This window comes from Epinephelus lanceolatus, chromosome 23 (genome assembly GCF_041903045.1).
Source record: "Epinephelus lanceolatus isolate andai-2023 chromosome 23, ASM4190304v1, whole genome shotgun sequence".
NCBI classification, from domain to species: domain Eukaryota; kingdom Metazoa; phylum Chordata; class Actinopteri; order Perciformes; family Serranidae; genus Epinephelus; species Epinephelus lanceolatus.
The window spans coordinates 7,932,856-7,960,652 of NC_135756.1; the positions used below are offsets into that span (position 1 = coordinate 7,932,856).

The 27,797-nt window shown below is 42.6% G+C and overlaps 1 protein-coding gene across 2 annotated transcripts; it reads right to left on the bottom strand.

Annotated features, from left to right (window-relative positions):
• igf1 (insulin-like growth factor 1) lies at positions 1-27,797 on the bottom strand. Of its 2 annotated transcripts, none has more exons than XM_033614181.2 (5): positions 27,510-27,797; positions 26,042-26,201; positions 9,584-9,759; positions 7,205-7,240; positions 1-6,171 (listed from the first exon to the last, which is right to left on the bottom strand). In XM_033614181.2, exons 1-5 carry the CDS (start codon positions 27,555-27,557, stop codon positions 6,112-6,114), a joined length of 480 nt encoding a protein of 159 aa, XP_033470072.1. In that variant the 5' UTR covers positions 27,558-27,797; the 3' UTR covers positions 1-6,111. The 2 variants fall into 2 exon arrangements, with proteins under 2 accessions (XP_033470072.1, XP_033470071.1); XM_033614180.2 differs by having other exon boundaries at positions 9,503-9,759; positions 27,510-27,794.

Consider the following 27,797-nt stretch of genomic DNA (forward strand, 5'->3'; position numbering starts at 1 on the left):
TTTCTGTGATGTTGACAAGTGGTTTATTCAGCAGGAATGGTGAACAATTTGTCAGTATTTTTTTTTCTACAGAAGGCAATCGAGCACCATAAATAACAGCGCTGTAATCAAACAGTTTCTTGGACAGTGAGCTTCAGGAAATGACGTTTTCTCATTAAACACCTCACAGAGTCGTGAATCTCTCACTCCCACATTTTAGACTTTATTATTATTTCACACAAGTGACAAGCAGACATGTCTGAATGATTCATAGTCACATGATTTGAAGTTGGTTGCTGTAGCTTTCTTCAAATATACCAGATACACAGAGGGACTTCTGTCTGGCTCACTTTGCTATCTATTATATTATAAGCTGTATGTCAGGTACCAGAGACGGTGTGCGAAGGGTGTTTTGTAGCTGCAGCGCAGTTTAGACAAGAATGGCAACACTTGATATTTACTGGTTTAGTTCATTGCATAATGATGCGAAGTGAGGCTTTGTTCTCATTAAAAAGTCTTTGGTTTGTTCTCTATATCTGGAAATCTAGGAGGACCAGTTTCTTTTTCATTTCAGCCGCCAGGTTGACTGATAGCATAATTTTTAAATAATAGACACCAAAGCACATATGCAAATTCAGATTTTTGGTTGTTAAAGATAAAAACACTCTTTTAAATTAATCGGTAAAATAAGTTTTAATTCAGAGAGCTGCTGTTGGGGACTGCTACTTGTTCCAACAGCCCAAAATTCAGAAGCCCCGTTAGTCCAAAAATGTTCCGTTGGACACAAAGCCTGTTACTATGACAGCCCATTGCCTCAAAAACAAACGGCCATTGCTCCAAAGTCCTGTTTCTCAAAAAATATACACTTCCTGCAGTTAGACAACCCAATCACCAGAAAAAATGTTTGCTTTGTAAGCTTTATTAACCACGGATCTGTTAACAACGCTGTGGTTAATGTGTGGTTAGATTTAGGCACAAAACCACTAGGTTATGGTCTAGGTTTGGTGGCACATTTGTTGCTGGAAAAGGAGGGATGGGTCAGTGAAAAACATTCGGGTTTGGTGTCTTAAATGCCACTGGGAAACACAGCAAAGGTTGGTAAAAACACCTGGAATTGGCAGTTCAAATGGCAATTGGAAACACAGCAATGGGTCAGTAGAAACACCCAGGATCGTGTCTAAAATGCCATTTGGAAACACCATGAAGGGTTGATAAATTACCTGGGGTCAGTGGTTCAAACGGCAGGATTGGTAAAAACACCCTGGATCAGCTGCTCAAACGCTGCTTGGGAACTAAAACTAACTGCACGGAATATGTCTTTTGGAAGAAACAAGATTTCAGATCAATGGGCATTTGATTTTTGGATAACGGGTTGTCAAAGAAACGGACTTACGGTCCAATGGGACATTTTTCGGACTACAGGGGCTTCTTAATTTCTGGCTGTTGGAACGATGGCATGGCACCCAAATGTTGTGGTGAAAATAAATTAAACTCCTGGCCTATTCTTAAAGTGAGACTATGCAACATTCTGAAGAAATAACACATTCTCTCTCTTACATATGAAAAGTTGAATTCATAAGCAACAAAATGCACCCTTGCTCAATTTAATACACTTACGGGTTTTGTAACTACAGCCTTGTTTGGTCTAGTATGACCAGTAGCTTATGCAGGCTAATGTTAGCTAATGTTAGCAAACTTAAAGCAGAAGTTCGACATTTAGGGAAATACCCTTGTTCGCATTCTTGCCCAGAGTTAGATGAGAATATTGATAATGCGCTCATATCAAGCTACAGCCAGAAGCTAGTTAGCCTAGCTTAGCATAAAGACTTGAAACAGGGGGAAACTACTTGCTTGGCTAGCTTGTCGACCACCATCGCTTTTCAAGTCTCAAGGAAAGTTTTTTGAATATAAAACCTCCATGGATCAAAAATTCACAATAGAAATTGTCGTAATTGACCACGGGGTGTCCTGTTAACAGTTTTACAGACATCTCTTTTATAATGGTGGTCTACGGGGAAAAAACTTTTGGGGCTGCAGGGGGATTTTTGTGCTGCAATACAGAGAGTGGCCACTGGGAAAATTTGGAAAAAATGGCTGAGCGTTTCTCAGGGCCAGGAGTTGATTCCTCCTATTTCAGCTTTTTGTGCTAAGCTAAGCTAACCAGCTGCTGGCTAAAGCCTTGTATTTTACCAAGTGGCAACCTTCACAGCTGAAAAATGAAGCCAGCACCGAGGTGCCAGAAACTGCAGTTCCTTAAATGGCCACTTGAGGCTGGCTCCAAAAGCGAGTCAATACACACAGACACCCATGTCAAAATGCCCAACTTTACAGCAGAAATAAACATGTTTACAGCCTGGTAAAGAAACAGTTTTGGTCTTAAGCTAATTAGCTACAGCTAATTTCCCTGATCATGACAACTGTACGGGGATATCCGGCTTTCCGTTAAGTACATTTTGTTTTAATGGTTTTAAGCCTTTTTTTCACTAGTAAAAGTTAGCATTAGCATTATTACATATAACCATAGCTGTAAATGCATCGCGCTAAACAAGCTAGCAGCAAGCAGTCGGGTTATCTTCACCTTTTCGTCCAAACACAGTCACAACTAGCTCCAAAAATCCAAGATGGCGACAGTCAAAATGCCAAACTCGAGGCTTCAAAACGTGAGTCCACAAACCAATGGGTGTCATCACAGTGGCCACATTTTTTATTTTATGCAGTGCATTTTCTGATCTAACTCTCAGCAAGAAAGTGAATTTCCCAAAAATATGAACTATTCCTTTAAGCTAGACGCTGTGCGATATTAATGATTAAATTCACTGACCTTAAAACTTTTCTCTACTTGTTTTTCTCTACTAGTCCTTGACTCTTGAGAATCTTGGGGAATGAAGGCAAATTTAATATGCCATTATCCTGTAATTACCACTTGTAGCCACAGTGGCTGCTGTTCAGCAAAAGCTACGTAGTCTTGTGTGTGTGTGTGTGTATATATATATATATATATATATATATATATATATATATATATAATTTTTTTTTTTCCAATAATCAATACCTTGGCTTCCAGTGAGGTGCATGTACACACACATCTCAGGGCAGACAAAAGCACACCATGACTTTTAAGAATGTCAATACAATTGGAAGAATCACAGTTCACAGTACTTTTGTCAAGTTATTTGGCATAAGGGATCTATATTGAGAAAATAATTCAAAAACAGTAGAAAAAATAGCATTTTGCCTTCTTGGGACCACAACATGGTATTTTCTTTTTTTTTTTTATCTCCATGCATTCACAGATTTCACACAGATACATTTACTCGCTTACACTACTACCTTATTGAAACAGCTTACAAATAAAAACACTATTAAAATGGTGGCCACAAGGCTGTGCAAAAGGGAAGACCTCCGATGTAAGCCCTGCCATCTGTCTGTCTTAGCCATCTCTTGCAAGTAACAAACTACAAAATAGCACCATTATACAGTGGATAGGATTCTTAATACAGTTTTGTTATATGAAACCATCATGTACAATGAATGATAGTAATGCATAGGTTAACATAAATGGGAGTACTGTTTGATTATACACAGGCAGAGGAGGCAGAGCCAGAGATGAGATGTCTTGGGCGGTTTGTGCGATAAAACGACTGTAGATCCACATGGAGGCTTGAACAAACAGCCATGACTGTCGGCCCTCATGCAAGGACTTCTCAGAACTGGCTTTTTATGAAACGTCTGTGTGTCTGTGTGTGTTTGACCCTTGCGCACAGTTACACAACTCTCATTTACACTGTGGGTGCTTTGCATGTGTGTTTGTGTACTGTTATATGTGTGCCGTATCTCACATCTCCAGGATGACTTGTCATTTTTGGTTCGCAATATTTACCAAATCGTTTAATCTGCGTGTTTCTTCGGTGGACTTTGCAACAGATGCTGTGGGTTTCGTTGATGTGCTCTCGCCATGATGGCAGGCAATGCAGTCCAAGCGACAACTGAAGTAGCAAAGTTCTCGGCCTCCCCAAACTATCAAAATGGCCAAGATCGAGTAACCGTTAAACTTCCCATCTACGTGGCTATAGTCAGAGCCTCTCCTTATTTTGCTTCAGAAGTAGGTGTTGACAGATCTGGGAACATAATAGTTCTTTAAGAGAACAGGAAAAATAATTTACTCTAAAGAGCGCTTGTTGACTTGCTGTGACTAAACTTTCATGACTGGTGCTTAACCTTGAACACAGGCCTCCACTCAGAATCAAATGTTGATCACCGTTGACTGGATTGTTGACAAAAATCAGATTTGGCCACGACATTTTGCCTGATTGTCGCTATTTGCCCTTTTCCATTCACTTATGCCAAATGCACTTTGAATCCACTGAATGACCCATTTCTGACAACAAAACAAGCACCATGCACCGACTGGCCAAAAAATCCTTAATTCAATTTAGCTTCTGGTTAATTAGTTTTCTCTGTTTTTTCTTAAACAGGCACAATCTTGTTTTTGTACTTCCCACCTTCCTGAAAATCCCCTCTAATGGTGCTTGATCTGTTGTTGTAGAAGTGTTTGGATCGTAGACTCGGTCCTCAGGTTCTCAACACTTCCTGAGGCTTAGGAGGGATTTGGATTGGACTCAAACCTTCAAGGGACTCCACTGAGACAGAAGAACGCTGCCTTCTGGAGTCAATAAGAAGTAGGGATTTGACTTGGGCTCAAGGTAAAATAACTACAACAATGTTTAAAGTCTGATAATGAATCACCTGGTCTTTGTCTGTCAAAAGGTCCAGTGTGTAGGATTTATGGGGATACATCGGCAGAAATGGAGTATAATATAGTAAGTGTGTTTTTTTCGTCTATAATCACCTGAAAATAAGAACTGCTGTGTTTTCATTACCTTAGAATGAGCTGTTGCTATCTACACCACGAGCAGGTCCTCATCCACAGAGCTTGCTATATTGCACCACCATGTTTTTACAGTGGCCCAGAACAGACAAACAAAACACTGGCCCTTGATAGGGCCATTCATGTTTTTGCCACCATAGTTAGCACCCCCTCTGTGACAAGCAGCATTGGCAGAACAGATTTTTTAAATGGGAAACTGCTTTTTTCAGTGTTTTACCGGTTTAAATCAGCGGGTCTGTTCATTTTGGAGAGGAAGAAACCTCTGCGGATAATTCAGCTCCCAATAAAAACCTCCTGAACGTCTGGATCTTAAGTTATCAGAGAAGAAAGGTGAGCACGCATTAGCAGGTGTTATGCTAGGGGCATGTCTCCATCATGCCAAACAGTATCAGAGAAACACTATTTTGTAAAGTGAAACTGTTTTATGCAGTGTTTTTAGTGGATTCAATCACCTGGTCCATTTGTTTTGGAGAGGAGAAGACTTCTGCGGATAATTCGGCTCCCAGTAAAAACCTCCTGAACAATGAACACTAAAGAAAATCTAACCGGGAGAAGTTTCAGCTGGTTGCAATCTGCAAATCCTCACCACGAGCTGCCACTAAATCCCCCTAAATCTTACACACTGAACCTTTAAAGCAAACTTTGCTTTTTCTTCTTAGAATATCTTTAGCAATGCATGGTGCATAAAAACAAAGTCTGAAGGTAAGACAATCAGATTGTTTATAACTGGGGTAGTAACTATTGTGACAGGTGACAAAGTATCCTGTCTTACCTGAGGAGTGAATGAATCCACTCTCTCAGACTGAAAGGATTTACCTCCGCAAAGTTCAGGAGACAGGACGGACCACTCATTCTCAAACACAGCCTGCCGCTCTCTGATTGGCTGAAGCCCAGATCCGTTCCCACCTTTCCTGGAGCCGGGGGGGGGGATGCTGCAGCTCACACATGGAGGTATAATAAGCTCTTGTTCGTGTCTCAGCAGCTAAACTAGTCTGTTACATTGCATTAACAAAGAATTCCTCCCGATATGGAATGGTGCAGTGTATAAAATAATCACAAGATCCCTCATCAAACCCTTAAACACCACTTAGCTCTCAGGTTTCAATCATTTTGAAGAGCTTTTCGGACCTTTGTCATCATCCTCTTTGTTTTGTTTTACAGTGAACCATTCCACAGGGGTACCAGGTAAGGCCACTCCCTTCTCTCTTCCCAAGTCGCTGGGCATTTGTCCATTCGCACCTTCCCTACATTCTGTAATTTCTGCCCCCTGTGTTGCCTCGACTTGAGTTTTTCTGATGCACTTCCTGCAACAAAAGAGAAATGCATTTTAGACATTTATCAGGGACACAGTTGATACAGGATAAAATGAGCAAGCTTGAGCTGTGTTTTTTAATGGGAATAAACATCCACATGAGCAAGCTAAACTACTGATTCACAAATTTTGAATGTTGTGAAGCAGCAGATGCCTTACAGGTTGCTGATGGTGGCTACGCATTGCGCTTATGCAAGTCACTTCGGACAAGTGTCTGTCAGATATCATGTAATGGAACGTACAATGCTATACTCTAGTCAGAGGGTAGTTAGGTGTTGAATAACATGAACAAACAGTAACGAATAGAAGGAGGCATTGCTAAAGTTAGCAAGCTAGGTGAAAGCTAGCTAGCTTGCTAACTAGTTCAATCCAACATTAACAGTAGGTTCTCCTAAGTGTTGTAAAAGGACTGGTGTCTTAAATCACTAAAAAACGAGAGGAGGATTACATTTGATTAAATGGCACTGCTGGATGAATCCACCATTTACAGCTGCACCACAATCCACAAATTAATAAACAGACGAGTGATGTGGAAGCCACTGCACACACAGATACACTAAACGTGATATGCTGACTTCATCTCTGGACCTTGCATGTGTCAGTCTGTTTATGGTGAGACGCCAGAATTTCAGCACACAATGTACAGTAGCAGAGTGGAGATTCTGCCTGGGGAGCGGGAGTGCCACTGGGTCTACCACAAAAAACACTTAGTTCCTTCTCTTGCTAATGGTTTTCTTTTTTGAGAGAAGGGTAAAAAGCACACGGTCGAATCTTAAAAGGATCACGCTCTCCCGCAGGTTGGTGAGGGTGAAACACAGTCTGCATTTAGACCTCACGCTTTCTTTCTTTGGCCAAGAGATTAAGATTTCAGAACTAAGATTCTTTATATGAATCTCTCTCATTTAAAAATAAAGGTTGTTCTGCTTTTGAGACTCCTGAGAATGTCACAGTGGAGGTTTTAATGATTTACAGGTCTGAATGAATAATAATACAGGTATATAAAAAGTATTCACTGGCATGCATACCTTGAAGGATGAATGACTATGTCCAGGTAAAGGTCTCTGTGGGAGGAAAATGAAGCCACTTAAATTGGATGGATTTATTCGACTTGCTATACAACAGCTACTAGCAAACCTAGTGACCCCTTAAAGTTAAGGTATGCTACCACTTTATGAGATAAGAAGTTTGAGACCACTTTCATGTCAGTATGCTGAATATCCAACTACAGCCATTGCCTAGTTAGCTTAGCTTAGCATGAAGACTGGAAAAAGGAGGACAGCAAGTCTATCAAAAAATGGGAAACTTTTTTACTTTTCATTAAAGTGTGAGCTTAGCTAGCCTGGCTCAGGTCATAAGCTCATGAACTACCATGTTTTGGCTTGAGTGTTTTGAGTGAAACTATTTCTTGGCTGGACACCCGTGGGCAGAGCTAGGCTAAGGTGTTGATCGCATGTAACAGTGTTAATACTAAGTGTGACGTAACATTGTGTATGTAGTGTGTTTCAACTGCAAAATACCGTCAAACTTCAATTAAAAGCCTAGTCCCAGTTAAACACCCAGTCGCTTTTACTGGCCCAGTGTGGCTACACATTTTGACAAATAAAGGCCGGTTTCAATTCGAGGCATTGCGTATGCACAAAATGAGGCCTGAAAGAGGCGTACGCCATTTCCCACACAAAAGCTGTGATCTATAAAAGCAGACTTGATGGGAGAAACTTCGACCCACGCTTACGAACATTTTGGAGACGGGAAACTGGCGACACAGATGTTGAGGTGGAAGCCGATTGTAGAAATTGTCAAATATTTTTTGTGCACGCCATTGGCTTTTGTCTGTATGTACATTTCTAGTATGGATCCTACGCACTGTTTTTAAATGAGACCTCTAGTCTGGTTGCCAAACAGTTCATTTTTATATAAGTTCTTTGGCTGTATAAAACCAGGTTGTTGGCCACTTAAGCTAACGTTAGCTAGCTGCTTTGATGGCACATACAAATACAAAGGTTTAAACTTTTGTCAGTATGGAGATGCTACACACTGCTAGTTCAGTTAGATTCTCCACAATTCAGTTGTTCACTTAAGTTTACTGAAACCATGAGCACCACAGAAGACTAATTCATTCGGATTTACTGGCATGGTAAACAAGAGAGACGAAAAATGAGTGACATGAGCTTACTGGACAAACTCAACCGCCCCAAAATGCACTGCATCTTTTCAGACTATGCACTGGCAGACTGTGAGGCAGATGGTTTAAATAATTAACCACTGGATAACGAATGATGGTGAGTAATGTTACGATATGGCTGAAACCCCACTCCAATATATTTTGGCATTTTTATATAGTATTTCTTGACTACATTGATAAGCCACTATCTTACAATTAAGTTTACGAAACGCACATGGCGTAGGGTTGTGTGAGTTGCAGGCAAAAAAAGACTTTTTTACTGAGTTTGCGTGACATGGGTTATGCTAACAGCCACAGACTACAGTAGGCTGTGTAGGGGATGAAGTTATTAAGCAACCTTTAGCTGGCACTGGCAAAATAAATAGCAACAGGTTAATCAAGACCCAAAATGGAAGCCCTGTTTGGTACGAAGTAGGCAATATACAGTGTGGCTAACTTACTTATCAAACGTAATTAAAATCTGACAGGAAATGTTTGTTTGAAATTAGGTTATATCATTAACTTGTTGTTGCCGTTACAGAAACGAGCAAACAAGTTAGTTGCCCATATCAACTGTAAGTTAAATAGACTGAACAACATTCACTCCCCGGTCGGCAACTGGCAATCGACCTCTAATGTGGCGATATGTGAAATTGTAGCTGTAATGTTTAAAGACACCTAAAATGACAATGATGTTTTTTGGTGGGCCTTTTTTTGGGTGGCTATAAAATTAACCAATTGAGGCAACATTTACTCAGTGCCATTTTGTTTTAAGTGCGTAACGTGGGGGTTCTCTACCAGAAAGTTACTGGAAACAAACGCTGTGATTCAGTCTATACTTTTTTGTGAACAGCCTGCTGGTAATAACATACTAAGCAGTATTTATTGGGTCTACATACTGATTATGTATAGTGCACAATGTTAGTGGGTTATTTATGCTAAGCTAAGCTAACCATTTTCTTGCTGTAATAAACAGAACGTGGTATCAATCTTCTCATCTCGAAGAAAACAAATGTCAAACACTTTCTTTAACATTCTCTAGACATGACGTGTTCATGCTCTGACAGATGCGACCAAAACATCAAACCTTTTCTTTTTTTCTTACACATTTCCTGATGAGTAAATCTTTTTTTAGAGTGTATCTGTTTGGTGCTGTGCTCACCTTCTTGTTTTTTGTCTTGTCTGGCTGCTGTGCTGTCCTACGCTCTGTGCCTTTGTCCACTTTGTGCCCTGCGGTACTAACCTTGGGTGCTCTCGGCATGTCTGTGTGGCGCTGTGCACGCACAGAGCGAGCAGCCTTGCTAGTCTTGGCAGGTGCACAGTACATCTCCAGACGCCGCAGCTCACAGCTTTGGAAGCAGCATTCGTCCACAATGCCACGTGACCGCCGTGCATTGGGGCCATAGCCTGTTGGTTTACCTGTTTGAGAGAAACAGCAGGAGGAGTTGGAGTCAGTTTCAACGGCAACATAGTTAGGCTGAATATCTAGGTTGTGAATTCCTTCAGTGCTGTTATTTATTGCTCAAACAAATAGCATTTTTAATTCTATAGTCTTCTTCTAAGTATTTTTCACCCTCTTCAAAACCAAAAATATAAGAGCAAAAGTGTAAGGAATTAAATTTATCTGCTGCCTTGTTAGCCGCATACATTAGCATGTATAGCTAATTAGCATACTGTAACACAACACATTCTCACTCCGACATCGTCACATAGCGATGTTTTGGTCATAGACTTTCCACGTCCACACACGACGTGCAAAGTACCCTGGGTGCACTGGTTGTTGACGTTATAGGTTTAGGCAACAAAAACAATGGGAAAAAAAAACGGGGTTTGGCTTTAGAATCTTAAGCCCCACTTAGACTCTTGCCGCCTTAACTTTCGTTCTTGTCCTGCTGCGTTTCCTCCAATGCTGAGGGGCACCGTTAAACTGTTATGGCAACTGGCCGTGTATCATGCCGACATTACAGGACACCTTTTTTCACCAGTTTCTGACGCAGCAAGTCATTGCCCAAGTGCCGGGTTTCGAAGACTTCGGAGTGAGACCGTGCTTGATAACATGGATGCCAAGGTTAGCTTGCAAGCTAGCTGACAAAGGCACATTTTCTCATCAGGCATTGACGTTGTATGTGTTGTGGCACAAATTATATGGCTGAGGGGCATAGTTGCACTTGGTGTTTATGCATGTTAAATTGTCCACTTCACTGTAGAAGATATTAGTATTAGATTTGTAGACAAGTTGTGTGTATTAGCAAAATGCGAGAGCTAACATTAACACGGTAGATTAGCCACTGTCAGCCACAGACATTTATGACTGGCCTTGAAAGCACGTTTATTTTGATGAAGTAAATAAATAAATAAATAAAAACAGAAGAAGACAAGTGAGCAAACAAGCATGGCAAGCATATATTTTGGTGACTATCATTCATCAAATGTTGGTGATAATGTTCCACCTGGTTGCAATTCGTGAGCAGAAGAAGAAAAGTTTTCAAATGTTGTGACCATCATTTCCACTGCCCTGTCAAAATTTGTGCCCTCCACAAGTACATAGTATACGCAGTGTGGTGTACTAATGAATGTACCTGATTTGAGACAGTGCCAGCGTTATCACCAAGGCCAGCTGCATTATATACTACATTATTTTCAGGGGTTACATTAAAAAAGTCTTGTTCATGACTCGAAATCTTTGTGCAGGTCAAAGGCTCTACTATATCAAAGTGTAGGCTAATATTAGCTCCTCAATTTGCAAGCAAGAGTTTAGACTTTCTTGAATTTAGACATTGATATCTCCACAGTGGTTGAACAGATTTCTCCCATTCAGACTGCAATTGCAATGTCTTTCTCCCTTCCTTTTTCTGCAATATGAACAACAAAAATACAGCTCTTTAAAATCTCTTACAATGTTGGTTTATATCAAGAAACATATGCTCAAAACTGGACACAATGCTAGGCTAGGCCCTTGGGAATATAGAGATGATGCTGCCCTACTGGAGCTAGGAAATTACAATCCAACAACCCCAGTAAAACTAGTGATGTGCCAAAAACATTACGCTGAAAGTGAAACCTTATCTATAGTTTGAGAGTACATCAAAGAAACTAGAAATCTAACCTCAGTCCTAGAACCTACTAACCGAAACCATTATCTTTTCCTAACCATAACCGAGTGCTTCTTGTGCCTAAACCTAACAAGACCTTAGCCAAAGCATTTTCACACCATACAACACCTAGACAAGTATATGTTGAAGCAGCTCACGAGACTTTCGCAAATCTAGGGTTACCATCTAGCCACAAACATACAGTAGTCTGATGTTACATGGTTCCTAAGAATAACTGTTTCTTAATTTCCATGTCGCATAAACTGGTAAGGATGCTGAATTTTCCTGGAACATGCAGCTCTAGCGTCAGTCTTTCGGCGTGATATATGTGAACACAAAAAGTCAGCCTGAGACGACATTTCAATGAACTCCCCAAACGTTTAGCTACAGCTGATAAAAACGGAAGCAAAAATCCATGACAGCCAACTAGAAATGGCGGCTCTTAGGGGTGAAAGTCTCCTGCCCCACTCGGACTTCCACCACTCTAACTTTCGTCCTTGCTGCGTTTCCGCCTGATGCTGCTGGGCGCCGTTAAACTATAACAGCAACTGGCCGCATATCATGCCAACGTTAAAGGATGCCTTTTTTTGTTGGTTTCCAACGCAGCAAGTCACTGCCCAAGCATTGGATTTTGACGACTTTGATGACTTACACACTGGGGCGATATGATGCCGGCATTGTTTGGTTTTGTGTAAAAAAGCAAAGCCGGTGTAATGAAGGCTCTTCGTTGTGGCCCCGTCGTGGGATCTCTGTGTAAAACGGGCTGTTTAAAAAAAAATAATTTTAAGTTGTCCTTCATTGTTGCAAACTGCACATGTGAAGTGCAACAAAAAAAGCTTGACAGGTGTAGCAACAGTAACTAAGGGAGGGTTTAGCAAACAGTCAATACAACAAGAGATATTTTTTCATCTACATTGCTTTATATCTCTTATCAGATTCAGTCAAACTAATTGTGGCTGGTTGCCAGACACTATGCTTGTAAGAAAGCAGTGATAAAGGCCAGGTCATGGGTCTGATTTTTCTGATATATGAACTGCCTTAATGACATGGATTTCTTCCGTGTATAATTTACAGTGTATCACATTGCACACTATGGACCCTTTTTGGCAGCTGCTTCCCTGTAAAAAGGGGCCGCAGTCACCCAAACGTTGAGAATATCACGCTCAGCCATTTTGGCCCAGGTATCCTTTACACAGAGGCCCATCCAGCGAGGCCAAACCACAGACCCTCTGGGCCTGATCAACCTGCAGAAACAGCCGGGCAGGCTTTGAGGCCGCACCCCCATTGACTGTACCCCCACTGTTCATTCACATTTTCATTTGGCAGAAGCCTGAGCACTCTGGAGAACATGGATGCTGGAGATGGGGGCACCCAAGACAAGACCATTAGAGATGAGGCGGAAATTGTGTTGTAGTCCATATTATCACTGACAAAAAATGGGTAAAACATTATTTAAAGGTGTGATACTCAGCTTGTTGACTCAGTGACCACATCAAGTTACCATGACGCCAATACTCACTTCCTTTTTCAACTCCCTTACCCCCCAAACCCACCCTCTTTCGGTGGCCTTTAGAAAAACGCAGACTCTCCATTAACAATTCCCTGCTCACCTTGAGCAATATAGCCCTGATGGGCTTTTCCCTGTTACCAAATAAAATAATAATAATTTAATATGGCATTTACAAGGAGGAAATGCCTTTCCCTCTCAGAGTTAATAGCTCTTGGCTCAGAAGCCTGCCAGTGCTGACAAAGTGCATTAACTTCTGCTCTCTGTCTGCCTTGCCCTGACAATGTTGTTCTGGACAGAGAGCGGCTTTCATTCAGAAACAGAAGCATCTTTCTCCTCGGACCCCCCGACACAAAGCAGAGTGGGAGATAATGGAGGTGTGAATGAGAGGGAGGGAAAAGGGGGGAGACAATAGGGAGGCTTTCATGTTGCACATCAGGTAGAATGATGCTAAAAATACACTGTGCACCTGCATTATTTAGGGAACAGAGGAACCAGAGTCACCCAGATCTCAAACTGCCAAAAAGGATGTGTTAAATGAAATATGCAGATGACAAAAGTCTTAATTTAGCTTTTGACATTTGCATTTTTATTAATTCCAAATGCACTGACAGTTACACCTTTTGTAATTCTTTCTTTTCAGCCCTTTCAGTCATCTGAACAAACAAAACCTGATATTTCCTCCCTGTGGTGTGCATCACTGGGATCAGCCTTGGCTGCTATATTAACACCTGATGTCAAGAAATGTAGAGAGGGAGAAATATGACGTTGAGCCCTGGCTAGCGATTATATAATGGCTGCTGAAAGCCAAAAGAGGGGCCGTGCCTCGTTGCCTGGCCTGTTTTTCAGTCCCTCCCAATAAAGCCTTACAAATTAACATCCGCTATTATTCTGAAAATAGCTTGCAACCCTGCTGCACAAACAGCTGGAAGGGAGAGAAAAATCAGCTGGCACCGGTTGTAACATGTAGGATAATCAGCTCGGGCAGGTTTGGGGAAAAACACGCATATAATAATCAGGTCTAAAAGCTTTGGGAGGTTTTAAATGCTCCAACTCCATGGATAGCTGCTGTAATCCCTCATAAACAAAGAGTTGTTTTCTGTGACTGTTGTTAAACAAATAAGGGTAAACAGCCTTTTCTGCCAGTGCTCCCTGCCTCACGGCCCGCTGCTGTTTGCAAAGGACTCTGGGTGGAGGATGCACGGATCACGCACGTTGATGAAGGAGGGTTTCAGGTCAGATTAGAAAACGCGTGTCAGCGTTTTAGCCATCATGACGAGGCAGAGTGCAGTAATGTCTGGTGGATTTTTGTCCTCTCACAGAGATGATTTATCAGGTTTGAGGGGGGGAAGTGGTAAATATACACTTTCTGCATATTTACAGTAATATGTAAGGAATCAGTGGGTGCAGGGGCCAAACTATTATAAGGTCATTTAAAGACATACACCACAAATTTACTGTATCTTTTGAGTATTGAATTCCCACCACATATGGGATTAAATGTCGATCAAAAAGATTCATACTGTAACTCGGTTCTGTTCAGAGGATGTCAATGTGTCAAACTATCCATAGAAACTTCTCAAAGCTCTCCTGCAGTATAATCCACTTCTCTCTTCCCCCTTTTACACTTCCTTTCAAGACAGGAACTTTGTGCCGTTATTCTGCCTCGACATTCTGTATGATCACGGAATGGGAGGATAGAGTTGCCTCGCCTTCAAGCCAACAGCGGAGGTAATGATAGAACTGAATTTACGTCCATGTAAAAGGGACAGCTGTCAGCTGGTGTGACGTTTCAACGACATGTTTTGTGTGTGTTCCACTGCTGGAACATTTCAAAAGCAGCTAGGAGCAGTTAGCAGCTAACTCAAAGAAAAAGAAAAGCAACTAAAAATGTCCATAAATTGGGGGCACGATGAAGTCCGGGAGCTCCTTACCATCTGAAGAGAGGACAAGATCAACCGCGATGTAAGGAAGGTTAATGATGATTATTGCCATGTTATGCCATTGTTATTGTTATGCAAGAGGCCAATGCTGTTGTGTTACATGCCACACCTTTCACGCTTCTTTAGCTTCCGGAAAGCCAGTATGCATCTAAAATCCCTGGCACTGCATTATGTTGGGGTTATTTGGTTCAGTGTAAAAAAAAAATCAAAGGCAACATAATGAAGTTGTTTGTTTCGACCCTGTTGCGGGATCTCTCCACCAGAAGTAGTCTAACATGGTGTAACTTCAGGCTTGAGAATTGTCATAAAGAGTCCAAAAATTACCCTATTTACACCTGGTAATAACGTGCATTTTAGCGATCCAAACGAGTGGACAGCTGAGATACATCGCCTTTTACATCTGTGTCCATTACGTGTGTCCAGCTGACTAACTGTGTTCAGGTTTTGTTACTGCCTACGTCACTAGAAGGTCAAATGGCCCTGCAGACAGTTATGTCCACGGTTGTGTCCGTACAGCTGGAGATATCACTGTCAGCATAATGCAACACTTAATTCTTTCACAGGGCCACGCAACACTACAAAAGATAAGTGGTAAAATACGTTCCAGACCACTTCAGTAAGTGGTCTCAGTGATTGGGTCACAATAGGCCCGTTTTCACCGCAGGAACTTCGGGGTAATTTTACAGGGCCGGGGCCGTTGGTGCGTGTCTCCACCGCAGGAACCACCCCCGAAGGACAGAGTTCCGGAACTTTTACAGGGGCTAAACAAGTCCCTGCCTCGGAGTAGATACTCAGAACCGCCCCGAGAAACTCCCAGCTGGGGCTTGGGGATTACTTGATGCTGATTGGATATACTCAAGGCGGGATGTGACGTTTTGTAATTACTATGGTTATCGTAGATTAGCTGGGCTAACCGTTAGCTGTTAGCCGTTAGCGGTGTCTGTAGTAACTCAGTAACTCAATATACGGTCCGTGAAAAAAATATTTTTCCAGCGGATATCTTAGTTACAACATGATTGAGCTAGCAAAGCAGTTTTGTGTTGCTATGTGTAGTATTCATTCAGTTTTGGGAAATCACGATGTCTACAAAGCATCAGTGGCTGCAGCTGACAGGGACAGCTAACTGCAGCAGCAAAGCTAACATCAGGATGTCATCTGTTAAAAGCCTCCTGTTGTCGGATACGACATGAAACTACTCCAGTTAGCTCAATCATGTTGTAACTAAGACATCCGCAGGAAAAAATATTGTTTTCACGGACCGTTTATTGAGTTGTTGAGTTAATACAGACACTGCTAACGGCTAACAGCTAACTACGTCCCTACGCCCCTTCGTCGCCCCGGTCAAAATGGTCGTGCAACGATTACGTCACATCCAGAGCCCGGTAACTTTACAGGAACCTTCCTCCTACTCAGCCCTCTCAGTGGAGACACGGCGGTTGAGAGGGCCGAGCGAGAGGACGTTCCTGTAGTAGTTCCTGCCCCCCAAATAGTACCAGGAACTTCTTAAGTGGAAACGGGCCTAATGTGTCCTGGAGGTCTTTTACAATTGTATTTAGCACTGTTCACTTGTGATTGCATCACCCAAGACGCATGTTAACACCAGGTGGGCCACTGTTACAGAGGCGCAATGCCAAATAGGTAAAGTACTAAAGTGCCCTCATTGTAGGGAAGTGTTGCTTCATGGACCAGTGAAACAATGAAATATATTCCACCAATGCCAAACATCAATGAGTTTGAAGGCTTATCTGACGCCAAAACACTGTACAGTGCTTTTTGACACTATGAGAAAGGATTTCACATCTTTGGAGAGTTATCATGGAGACAATCATTGTTACGATCAATGATTGCGAGGTAGAATAACCCCATTCATGTTACATATTAATTTGCCGTTGACATGCACATACATGTGTTTGACTGACAAATCCAACACCTTGCTAGATAATGTCACGTTAGGCGTTTGTTGGACCAATCAGTTCTGAGGACTCCCTGAGAGAGAACGACATACCTTCAAGGGCTTATGTTTGCATTTGCACCACTGAAGTGATGCACTGTGAGCTGGCCAGCAGTCGATATAGCAACGTCACTATCACTTTGACAGGTCATAATTGTGTTATATTTCCACAGTGCAACTTTGACTTGATCCATTTGACCGTGTTTTCTTCATTTTTTTTTTTTTTTGATACGAGCCGTTTATGTTCTGTGTTGACTCTTGTTTACACGGCCAATGGGTTTTTATAGATGGTGGTTGCCAGTGCTGCATTGTACAGTTTCATGACTCATGGCTCCTCTTGTTCTGGGAGCATACCTACTCTGAAATAAGAGCTAAAAGAATAGTCCCTCAAAACAGTGTTCTAAGAACTATGAGCATTCCCAGTTCTTGCAGTGCAAGCACAACCAAAAGGAGGTTCTTAGAACTATGAAAAAGTTCCTCTGGTTCCGAAAACGCCTGTTGATTGTCGTTTTTGCTGGACAATGTTCCTTTTTTCTTCTCTCACAGAGGTCTCATGGAAATGAATCAACATGCTGCACGTTTGAACACAGCCTCTACAGAGGTGGTTTGAGGAGTTTCTGTGGATGTTTTGTTATGTTCTGGCACAGTCACTGTTTTCCGTGACTCCCAGTCGCCTTACGAAGAAATTGTATCTGCCGTAAATCCGTGCTGAGTACAGCTGCTGTCCTCCACGAATCAGCAGGTTATGAACTTTTCAGAACCACCTTGAGTTACTTGGTACAATAAGGAGTGTTCCTTTGGAGTGGAGTGCCAGCATCCTCCTAACAGAAAACTATGCAGTAGCACCAACTGTCTTCAACCTGTCAAATTTAGTGTTGACTAAGTGTTTCATCTGATGCCACTGTACTGCTCCATCTAACATCTTTTGGTTTGGTGTTTGACAGCCTCAGCACACATAGTGTTCATTCCTCCAAGGAGCGGCACTGGAGAGAGATGGCTGGATTCCCCCATTCCAGAGTGGCACAGAAAGCATCTGAGTTTTACAGCTTGGTCATGGTCAATAAAAACCAGTGGATTCTTGGAGCCTGTGCGCTACTCTTCCTGCAAAGTGTCAAGCAGTTTACGGCTGGGCAGGGACTATAAGAGCTGCTAAAGTACTGGAAACTACCTCTTTATCACTGGTACCACAAAGAGTTTATGGCATGAGTGAAGTGTTCCTCACATTAGTGCACCGTGACACTGGAGTCTTATTCAAAGGTACTGCCACTATAAGTGTTTTTCATGGTATTATCGATAAAGATTTATTATGAGAAATAATTAAGATTTTTTTGAATCATATGAAAAAGAAAAAAAATCCCAAAGCAAGAGATGGAAACAGATGTATGGGATTCTTTAACTTTGGTAGTGATCTAATAAATCAACTCAGTCACCAGGAAAAATGTTGGCATTGCACGTTTCTGCAAACATTTGCACGTTATTATGTAGCAGATATGTTGAAACTTAACATTTTAACAACATTGGTTAACCTTTGGTTAGGTTTCGGCACAAAAACCCACTTGGTCATGGTTTGGAAAACCATGACCAAGTGTAAAATACCCAGTTTTGGGACACGATCCCCGCTGGAAAAGCAGCAGTGTCTCCATAGAAAACAACTACGGGTGTAACTGTCAGTACATTTGGAAAAACGCAACAGGTCGCTACGAAACACCAACACTGGATGCCTAAAAGCTGCTGGAAACACAGCAATGACTCACCAAATCGCAACCGGATTTGTTGCTTGCTGGTCTCACACAGTGGTCTTCAGCTTGGTCACTATCCCAGCAGGAAACACAGCGATATCTTAGCTGGAAAAACGGCTACAGGTTTCTACAAAACGCCCACATTTGGTGCCTAAAAAGCTGCTGTAAACACAGCGATGACTTGCTATATCAGAATCAGTTTTGTTGTTTGTTGGTCTCAAATGGTGGCGTGCAGACTGGCTGCTATCCCCACAGGAAAGTAGCTATGTCTCGGTTAAAAAACACTGCATTTTCTTGCTACTATCCTCGTTTGAAAAGCAGTGACAGGTTGCTACAAAAAAATGCACATTTGGTGCCTAAAAAGCCGCTGGAAACACAGAGATGACTCGCTAAATCACAACTGGCTTTGTTGTTTCTTGGTCTTGAACAGTGGTCTGCAGCTTGGCAGGCAACCTGTTGCTGCTTTTCCAGCGTTTTTTTAGGCACCAACCATGGGTGTTTTGTAGCAACCTGTCGCTGTGTTTCCAATGGGGATAGTGGTACAAAGAGTGCTTTTTTTTCCTTTTACTGAGACATTGCTGCATTTTCTACTGGCATAGTGACCAGTCAGGCGTTGTACTTGGGTTTTACGCCTCCCACCATCCCCTAAAAAATGAGCAACAAAAATACAGAAACGAAAAGAATGATGCTCACATTTTTATGTGAGGTTAATCCTTTTCTTGTGTACAATGGGAATGCAGATAGGGATAATAATTTTTATTGACAGGTGCGTAGAATCAAAAACTCCTGACTGCAAAGGAGCCAAAATAATCCTGTGCTGGTGCTCACATGTACCTGATGAAGGTAAAATCAAAGGTCGGAGGTTATTAAGTGAGTGCAAATGTTCAACAGAGTGCCTTGATTCTTTCGTGGCCAAGAGGTATCTATCATAAAATATGTTATTATCAGTGGGGTGAGACAGTTGCCCCCGTCACCGTATCAAATTTTGTAGGAATGTTCGTAATAAATGGAGTACAAGTGATCAATAGTGTGCAGGATTCTTTGCTTTGATAACAACTGGAATGAAAGAAAATTTATGAGACTACCTAAGGTGAAGAAGAAAGACTGCCAGAAAGGTCCAGGATATTAACCATGAACCCTGCTGATCTCTGCGCTAATGCAACTAGATATATCCTCGATTTTCTTTTTAGGGGTCCTACATTATGTGATTGGATTAAACTGATGAAGAGTTTCAAAGGTAAAGTAGTGTTTAGTCCCAGAGAGTGTCCTCAAATCCCTCGGGTCTCAACTTCAGATAATGTACAGATCTAAATCTGGAGGACGCCTGCCTGTCCTTTTCATGAGATGCCTCTTTGTTCTGCCGAGCAGTAATTCACACAAGGGTCGGGGGGAGATTTTTAGTTCAGGTCTTAATGGGAAAACGACACCTTTTTCTCAGTGATGGAGAGGACACAGGAGGTCTTTCTTCAGATCTCAGTGCCTTCTGCTGTGTGTTCGGGTCCAGTGTAAAACTAGGGAGGGAGGGAGGGTGGGGGGGTGTCCTGATCATCCTGTAATCCACATAATCCCCTGCTGCTGAGGCCTGGCAATGTGTGTGTTTGAGTGTGTGCATGTGCGCGTGCATGCATGTGACGTGCTGTTTGCACATTCTACCTCCCTCTGCAGCTCCAGTGGCTTTGAATAAAATTGACAGGGACAAACACTGAAGGGGAAGTCTCATCAATGGCTGCTAAAGGCAGTTTTTCTCCTCTCCTTTCCCCACAGATGCCATCAGTCAGAGCCAAAACACCTAAAAATTTACCACGTTTCATATCTGGCTGAACTTTGCATACCAACAATTGTCCAAAAAATGGTGGATTATTCCATTTTGTTGTAATTCAAGAGCGATTGCGCATCATTCTTTTCACAGAAATCAACAGTGAGATTATATATCCCATGCTCACTCTTGAATCAATGTGAATATTTTAGCATGAACTGATAAAATATGAAGTGACTTAGGACTGGGAGCCACTTAGCACTCACACTTTGGCCAAAAAACTCCCATAACAGATCTGATTCATGGAATGAACATTGCAGTGAAATCACCCCACGGTACTGCCTGCTAAAGCATTACAAAGACAACTGAGGATTTCTAGGTCAGGCTAATAATTGGAAAAACTGACTACGGTTGTGGGTTTTTTTCTGTTGCATAGACCGCAGTTTGTTTCATTACCTAGAAAAAAAAAAAAAAAAAAAAGAATTTCCACTAACTAGTATTTAGCATTTCTGTCGGGGTAGGAAACCTGTAGTCTTAAAATGCAAGTATGCTACTTTACTGGTGACCAGTGTAAGGTGGATTGGCAAAAAGCACTCTTAGCACAGAAAGCCCCACTGTCGTTGCAACATTGTCTCTGGACACATTATCAATCAGAGGGCTGCCAAGTTCAACACGGCCAGACTGGAGGGGAAGAGTTCAGGGAAAGGAGTACGCCTCCTTTGGCCAAGCTGTTACGCTGCCGGGTCCCATAGACGACAGAACCCAAATGGATTCTCCAGATATTTTTACGCATACAGCCGCTGGTACATGTGGCGACCGAGAGAGAGGAGGAGGAAAAGGAATGACAGAAAGAATATGAGAGCGCGAGAGAAACAGAGGAAGACAGGGAGCAGCATATTTTCCGAGGCACAGCACCCTGCTGCTCAAACCTCATCGTCTTTTCAGAAAAAGGATGGAGTGTTCGTGAAATACACCTCTTTTTCAACACAGGAAAATGTGGCATTGATAGATGGACGCTGTGCAGTTCAGTGACTGCACAGTGTAAGGTAATGCGGGAAAGACAAATACATTCCCCGTACCACAAAAAGGTCTGTTCCTGTTTAAGAAGTGTATCCTGCATGAGGATTCATGAGTTACTTTGGCCTCCGTTCAACACTTTCTCATGAGATGAATATAGACAGTAGTGCTGTACTTCTATAGCCTGTGAGAAACATTTATAAAGCTGTAGCGAAAACTCTGCTATCAGTAGCCAACACTTTGTCACATTCTCACATCATCCAATCTCTGGACACCCTCATACCTTGTCAAAGTCTTGAACATTTCATCAGCTTTAAGCTACGGCTGCAGACACTTTTGGGGAACATTTTACAAACACTCAAACTGAGATGGGATTTACCAGTCGGCAAGATTGACCAAAATGTAATTGCAAACACCATCTAAGCAGAGAATGCCAGGTCTTGTTGGTGTTAAAGATTTGATCCTTGCATCACGTCGACGCTAAATGTGACGCACGATTTGCTAAAAAGCTCTCTTTAATCATGTAGTCCGTGATCTTCCACTGTCTCTGAGGAGAACATGGTCATTTATACCAGAGAAGTGCTGCAGCAGAGGGAATCCAAAGACCAAAAAGTCTTAACTGGCAGAAAACTGGCAATCGAGCAGGCTGTCATGACCACTTCACAACATGTGGGTGTTGCCAGCAGCATCTGGACGAACAAGACTCGCAGCTTTGCAGCAGTTTGGTGGCTCTCCAACAGACTCTCTGGCAAACACCGTACAAAGGGCCCGATGCAGAGAATGATGTTGACTGGTCCTGGAAAAACGGCATGCAGGGGTGGAGGAGGGTGACAGTGGGACGGTGGGGAGCAGCAGCAAGGTGCATGGTGACACGACTGCCAGGCGTTACGTTGATACGGGATGATTCAGCAAAAAACTTCGGATTTCGTTCAGTGATGTTCTGTGATGGTCGATGCCACCGTTCTTTGCTATAATATCCATGCATGGAAACAACAATAATATTAAGGTATGGTTAAGGTTAGGCAACTGCAGCACATGATTAGTGTAGGGTTAGCACCAACCCAGTTGCCATTGTGTTTCTTCAAACCATGGATTCGTTACATTAGCACCTTATTAAGTCGTAGATACGACTCTGGTTAACATGTCATGTTTAGGTGTAAAAAACACTTGGTTATGGGTAGGAAAACATCATGTTTTGACGTAAAAGACCTGGCGTAAGAGGCCAAATCCCAACTCTAAACACAGTGATGTCTGGGTAGAAAAACAACCACTTTTCGTGCCATTATCCCGGCAGGAAAAACAGCGACAGGTCACTAAAAACACCCACGTTTGGTGCCTAAACAGCAACTGGAAACACAGCACTGACCCGCTAAAAACAACTGGTTCTGTTGTTTGTTGGTCTCAAACAGTTGTCTTCAGCTTGGCAGTTATCTTGTCGAAGTAACATGCCATTCACGTGAATTGTGTGCCATAAATTATCCATCATGAACCCAATGGTTGTCCATATATGGGAGCACGCAGGCAATGGACCTGAGAGGTTTGTTGGCCCAGCCCAGTTTCTATGGGAATTACGTCTATATATAGACAACAACTTACAATGCTTCCAATGCCAATCTGCAATGCCAATGCAGGAAGTAGTACACTCTGTGTGGGCACATTTAGCATGGAGGTTGGGATGGTGGATCCATGTCTAGCATGTGTTGGTGTGGTTTCCGGTTAAAGCAAAAAAGCTTGCAATTAATATTTTTGGAAACAGCATCTTTCCCTACCATCAACCATACCATACGAAATCATTTTTTAAACACTGACATTGGATGCTCACTGAATGTAATCCAAGGTTAAGCTGAATGGGCCACCGGCAATGTTCTTGTGTGGCGTTAGTGTTGAATGGTCATAGCTCTGGGACGCTACATTTCCCTGCCCATTCAACCTCCTCTGAGGCAAAGCAGAGCCACCCTATCGTGTGCTTTAAGAGCACGATCTCAGAGAACATCTTACGCTGTCTTGTAAAACAACCCAATCGCCAGTTGGCACTGTATATCTGTGGTTTGCAGAAAATGTACAATGCCAACATCTTCTTCTGGTGACTGAGCTGCATCAAAGACTGGTGGTTTGTTGGTACCATGAGCAGGTGCTAGAAGCTGTAGTGCGTATCATAGGCTCAGGCATTAGCGTGACAGCTTCAATGATTTGGTTGAAGCAGGAAAAAGTCTCAGCCACTGCAAAAAAATGCCATTTGGGCTTTTCTGAATGATCAAAGACATGAGTTGCTGGCGTATAGGAGGGCATTTCAAAGTCCCCAAAATCAGGGGCAAACATTTGCTGTTCAAAACATCAAGAAAGGTGGTTGTGAAGTGACGTCAATGGGCAGTTCATGAATGGATTGGACTGAGAAGTCAATCACACAAAGATGGTCAAGGATGAACAGCACTAGTTTCCAACAGTGTCGGATACATTAGGCCATCAAACCTGTGACTAAACGGCAGCGTTGGCTTTAAAATGACTATCACTGGATTAGAACTGTTGTACTGATCAAATTTTGTGCGGACATTCATTGTCAAGGCGTCAGAGGAGGAGCCACTGGCTTGAAATGTTAAACGGCGTTAAAATCCTTCTGACAGGAGCTACTTGGTGTGCGGCTCTATTTGGGTCTACCCATGGTCCCCAGAGGATGAATCCCAATGACTATTTTTCGGGCACCACCATGAGGTTTTGTGGGAAATGTCTTGATAACTAAGAGATGGATTTGCAGCACATTCTGACCTCGTCACATATTGACATTTGGTTTCCACATCCACATATGACGTGCAAGGTACCCTGGGTGTGTTGGCTGTTGATGTTCTGAGACACCGTGTCAAGTTCTGCTTGTTACACGCATTGTCTTCTTTCAAGATACACTTCGGTTTTAACAGTAAATTTAACATTTACGTATAGTCTCTTTCAAAATAAACACAGTACGTCAGTACAACAATGCAAATTGACGTTTCTTTTCCTTATGTGACATATGTGGTTAGGTTTAGGAAAAAAGAACAGGGTTTGGCTTTAGAACCACGCTCTCTCGGGTGAAAGTTGGTGTTTGTTGGACCCATCCACCACCCCTCCTGCCCGCACCACTCGGACTTCTGCCGCCTTAACTTTCGTCCTTGTCCCGCTGCGTTTCCCCCTGACACCGCCGGGTGCCATTAAACTATAACGGCGACTGACTGCGTATCATGCCGATGTTACAGGACGCCTTTTTTCACTGGTTTCTGATGCCACAAGGCACTGCCAGAGCGACTGATTTCGACGACTTCGGAGTGACACCGGGCTCAGATTTACACGAACTTGTCCCTCTTAGAATAAATTCTAATAACTTGGGTTATCCCTTAAATTTTCCAGTAGCGCCATCATCAGGTCAACACAAGTGCGTCCAAAAACTAATGACATTACATGTTAGCATGTTCATGTTAGCATTTAGCTTTAAGCACCACAGTGTACAATACAGTACAGTCTCACAGAGCTGGCTGTACACTCATTTCATGTTATCTAATCAATAAAATTGACTTATCTATTCTTGGCTTGTAATGGCTTCAGATTTGGATTATTATAGGCTGCACGGGCTGAACGTCTGCTGAACTGAGTCAGGGATTCACAGGCTGGTTCCCTCCTGGCCCCTGATCTTCCATCAGTCATCAACTTCTCCAGAAGGTGAATCTACAAACCACTCCAGGTTCAGGTTGAGGCGAAAGCAATCAATTACTGGAAAATAGAGCACTATAGATGCTGCTGATTTCCCACAGAAATCTTATATCTTCTTCTTCTTCTTCTTTTCTTTTTGAAATTGGCAGCTGACAAAGTCTACCACATGTGGAAAATCTTTCATAACTTTGGGTCGGAACCAAACCATTAATGATGGATTGTTATGTCAAAGCTGTGCAGGAGTCGCAGGGACAATCAATTATTACAGAAAATGTTAAGATGACTTTCAGGGAGATACGATGCTCCTGCGGGGCATTCCATGCAAATTGGCTTAATTGGTGGACGTGAGCCAAATAAATGTGAATAATGAGGTTATAAAGCTCTGCTGTGCAGCGTCTGAGCCAGCCATACTGCTAATGTACAGTCACACTGTTGGTCTCTGACAGAAAGATCAGGATACATGTCCTGAGAAACCCTGGCAGCTGGTGGAACATTGCACCTAACCTCGGTAGCTCCATATATCCTGTGCTGTTCTGGGCTGGGTTGTACCCTTAATGGAAAAATCTGAGATTTAAATCCTGGATTGTTGGTGGAGGGTTTTCTTTGGGTCGCTTTCCCTTCTCTGGTGGAAAAAAAGAAAAAACTTCACTGCAACATTTAGTTTCTACCCCTCCTCTCTCTCAGAGATAGTCAGCCAAATTCCACTTAAAGCCCTTTGCCCGTGGGCAAAACTGCGATTTGCCACCAACAATATAGTTAATTATCATTATTCCATATTTCATTTGCTTGTTCAAGATCTGGGCTCCTGTCCATCAGTGAGAGTGGAGCGGGGACGAACTTAAAGAGGAGATGTAACAGTGGAGGAGGAATGAATGAAGGAAGAAAGGGAACATTAATGCAGGGAAAGTCAAGACAAGATGTCAAACTGGCTGCTTTTTTATTTATGAGCTCGCTGGAGGTGGAGAGCTCTGGGACAGATACAGCCAACCTTTATGAATAAATAAAAAGGTGCACTTACTGAAATAAAAGCCTCTCTCTCCACACACAAACTGCAGCGTGTCGACCAGCTCCGCCCCGCACAGGGTCTCTGGGCCCGCCCCTGTTGCCGTCGGAGTCAGGGTGAGGACGCACAGCAGTAGTGAGAGGGTGTGGCTACAGGAGATACAGCACATCGCACTCTGCAGCACAGGGAGAGACACAGAGGGAGAGCTTTAACATTTGCACTGCTGGTAAAGACACAGCATCATCACACAGATATATTCAGTTAATTTAAACGACACTGCTCTCAGGTTACACTGCTGGCCACTGAGCAGATCTGCTGCGACAGTTGGTGGCTCGGTGCCTTGCTCAGTGACACATCAGAGGCGGCAACACTAAACATTTTCCCACATAAGATTTGAACCCAGTGAGCTGAGGGCTCGCTTCCCCAGCTTTCGCTCTACTAAGAAAAGGAAATAAAAAGAAGAAATAAAAGTGGCCACAGATGGTAACTTTACAGGGGTTTGGAGATGTGGAGGAAAACGTATTAAATCCCAAACTTCCACTTGGTGCCAGAGTCAAACAGTCAAACAGGAGGCTGACCAGCTCTGATGCTCCGGAGCGCCTGTGCGCAACCGAGCAGAGCGCGTCCAAATTGAAAACACACGTTTCTCCTTATCATGTCGCTGCTCAGCCCCTGAACACGTCCTCACAGCTTAACAACAATCCACATTCATCAGGGAAATTTACATTCATTAATCCCCACTTGCGCGTGAGGCACCGGTGCCAAAAAACAAGCTGTCAGCGCATTATTACGCACAAAACTAAAAGTGCAGCAAAATTTAAAAAAAGCAGAATAAGAGATGCAAAAAGCGCCAGGGATCTTTCCGATCCAAACTGTGAGATGGAAAACGGCTCTCCCGCCAAACCCAGCCGAGGAAGCTGAGTGGGCCAAATATACATAATAAAAAGAATAAACACAGGACACTATCCATCTACATCACAACCCCAACCGCACGGTCCCGACGCCCTTAAGTATTTCATGTTATAAGCTCTCCTTTCTCTTAACCCCGCAGCCCCAGGTTAGATATTTAGCACTTAATAATGCAGACTCAGCAGTAATTACTCTGAAAGTTGCAGAGCTGCATTAGGACTTTCTGCTGAAAAAGAGCGCAGGGCGCACAGAAGCGCTGGGGATGAAAACCCATTCATCCGAGCAGTGAAACTCATGCACGATCAAGATTTCCAAAAGAGAAAAAGTCAATCAAAGCAGAAGGTGGACAGTCTCTTTGTTATTTCAACAAAAAAATCACAAGACATGCAGGACTCTGTGGCTGAATAAAAAAGGATCAAAATCAGAATAAATCCACATTTATCATGCATTGCAAAGCAGCAGAAATAATCAAAGTGAAGCAGTGTTGCTCCAGTTTCAAACAAGGATGCTCTGTGCAAATAGTGAGCAAGTGAAGGTGATAATGTATAGTGTCAAAGGAAAGCAGGTAAGTTACCTTGAAGACATCACATAAATGCCACTGAAAGGAAAGAGCGCTAGACATCCCCACGGGTCTCCGCAAGACAAAGCCCGGCGAAAATGAACTTGTTTGAAGTCATTAAAAAACGGGGAGAAAGAGGATGAGATGCGGGCAATGTCACATCTCAATATTCCGACTTTGTTCCATTGCGCAGGCTCGTTTTGGAGAAGTGAGATTTAGCGAACAGGAGACGGATTTAGAGAGAAAATCCCTCACATTTATCTACATTACACAGACATTTTCAACAGGAAACAGCTGGGGCAG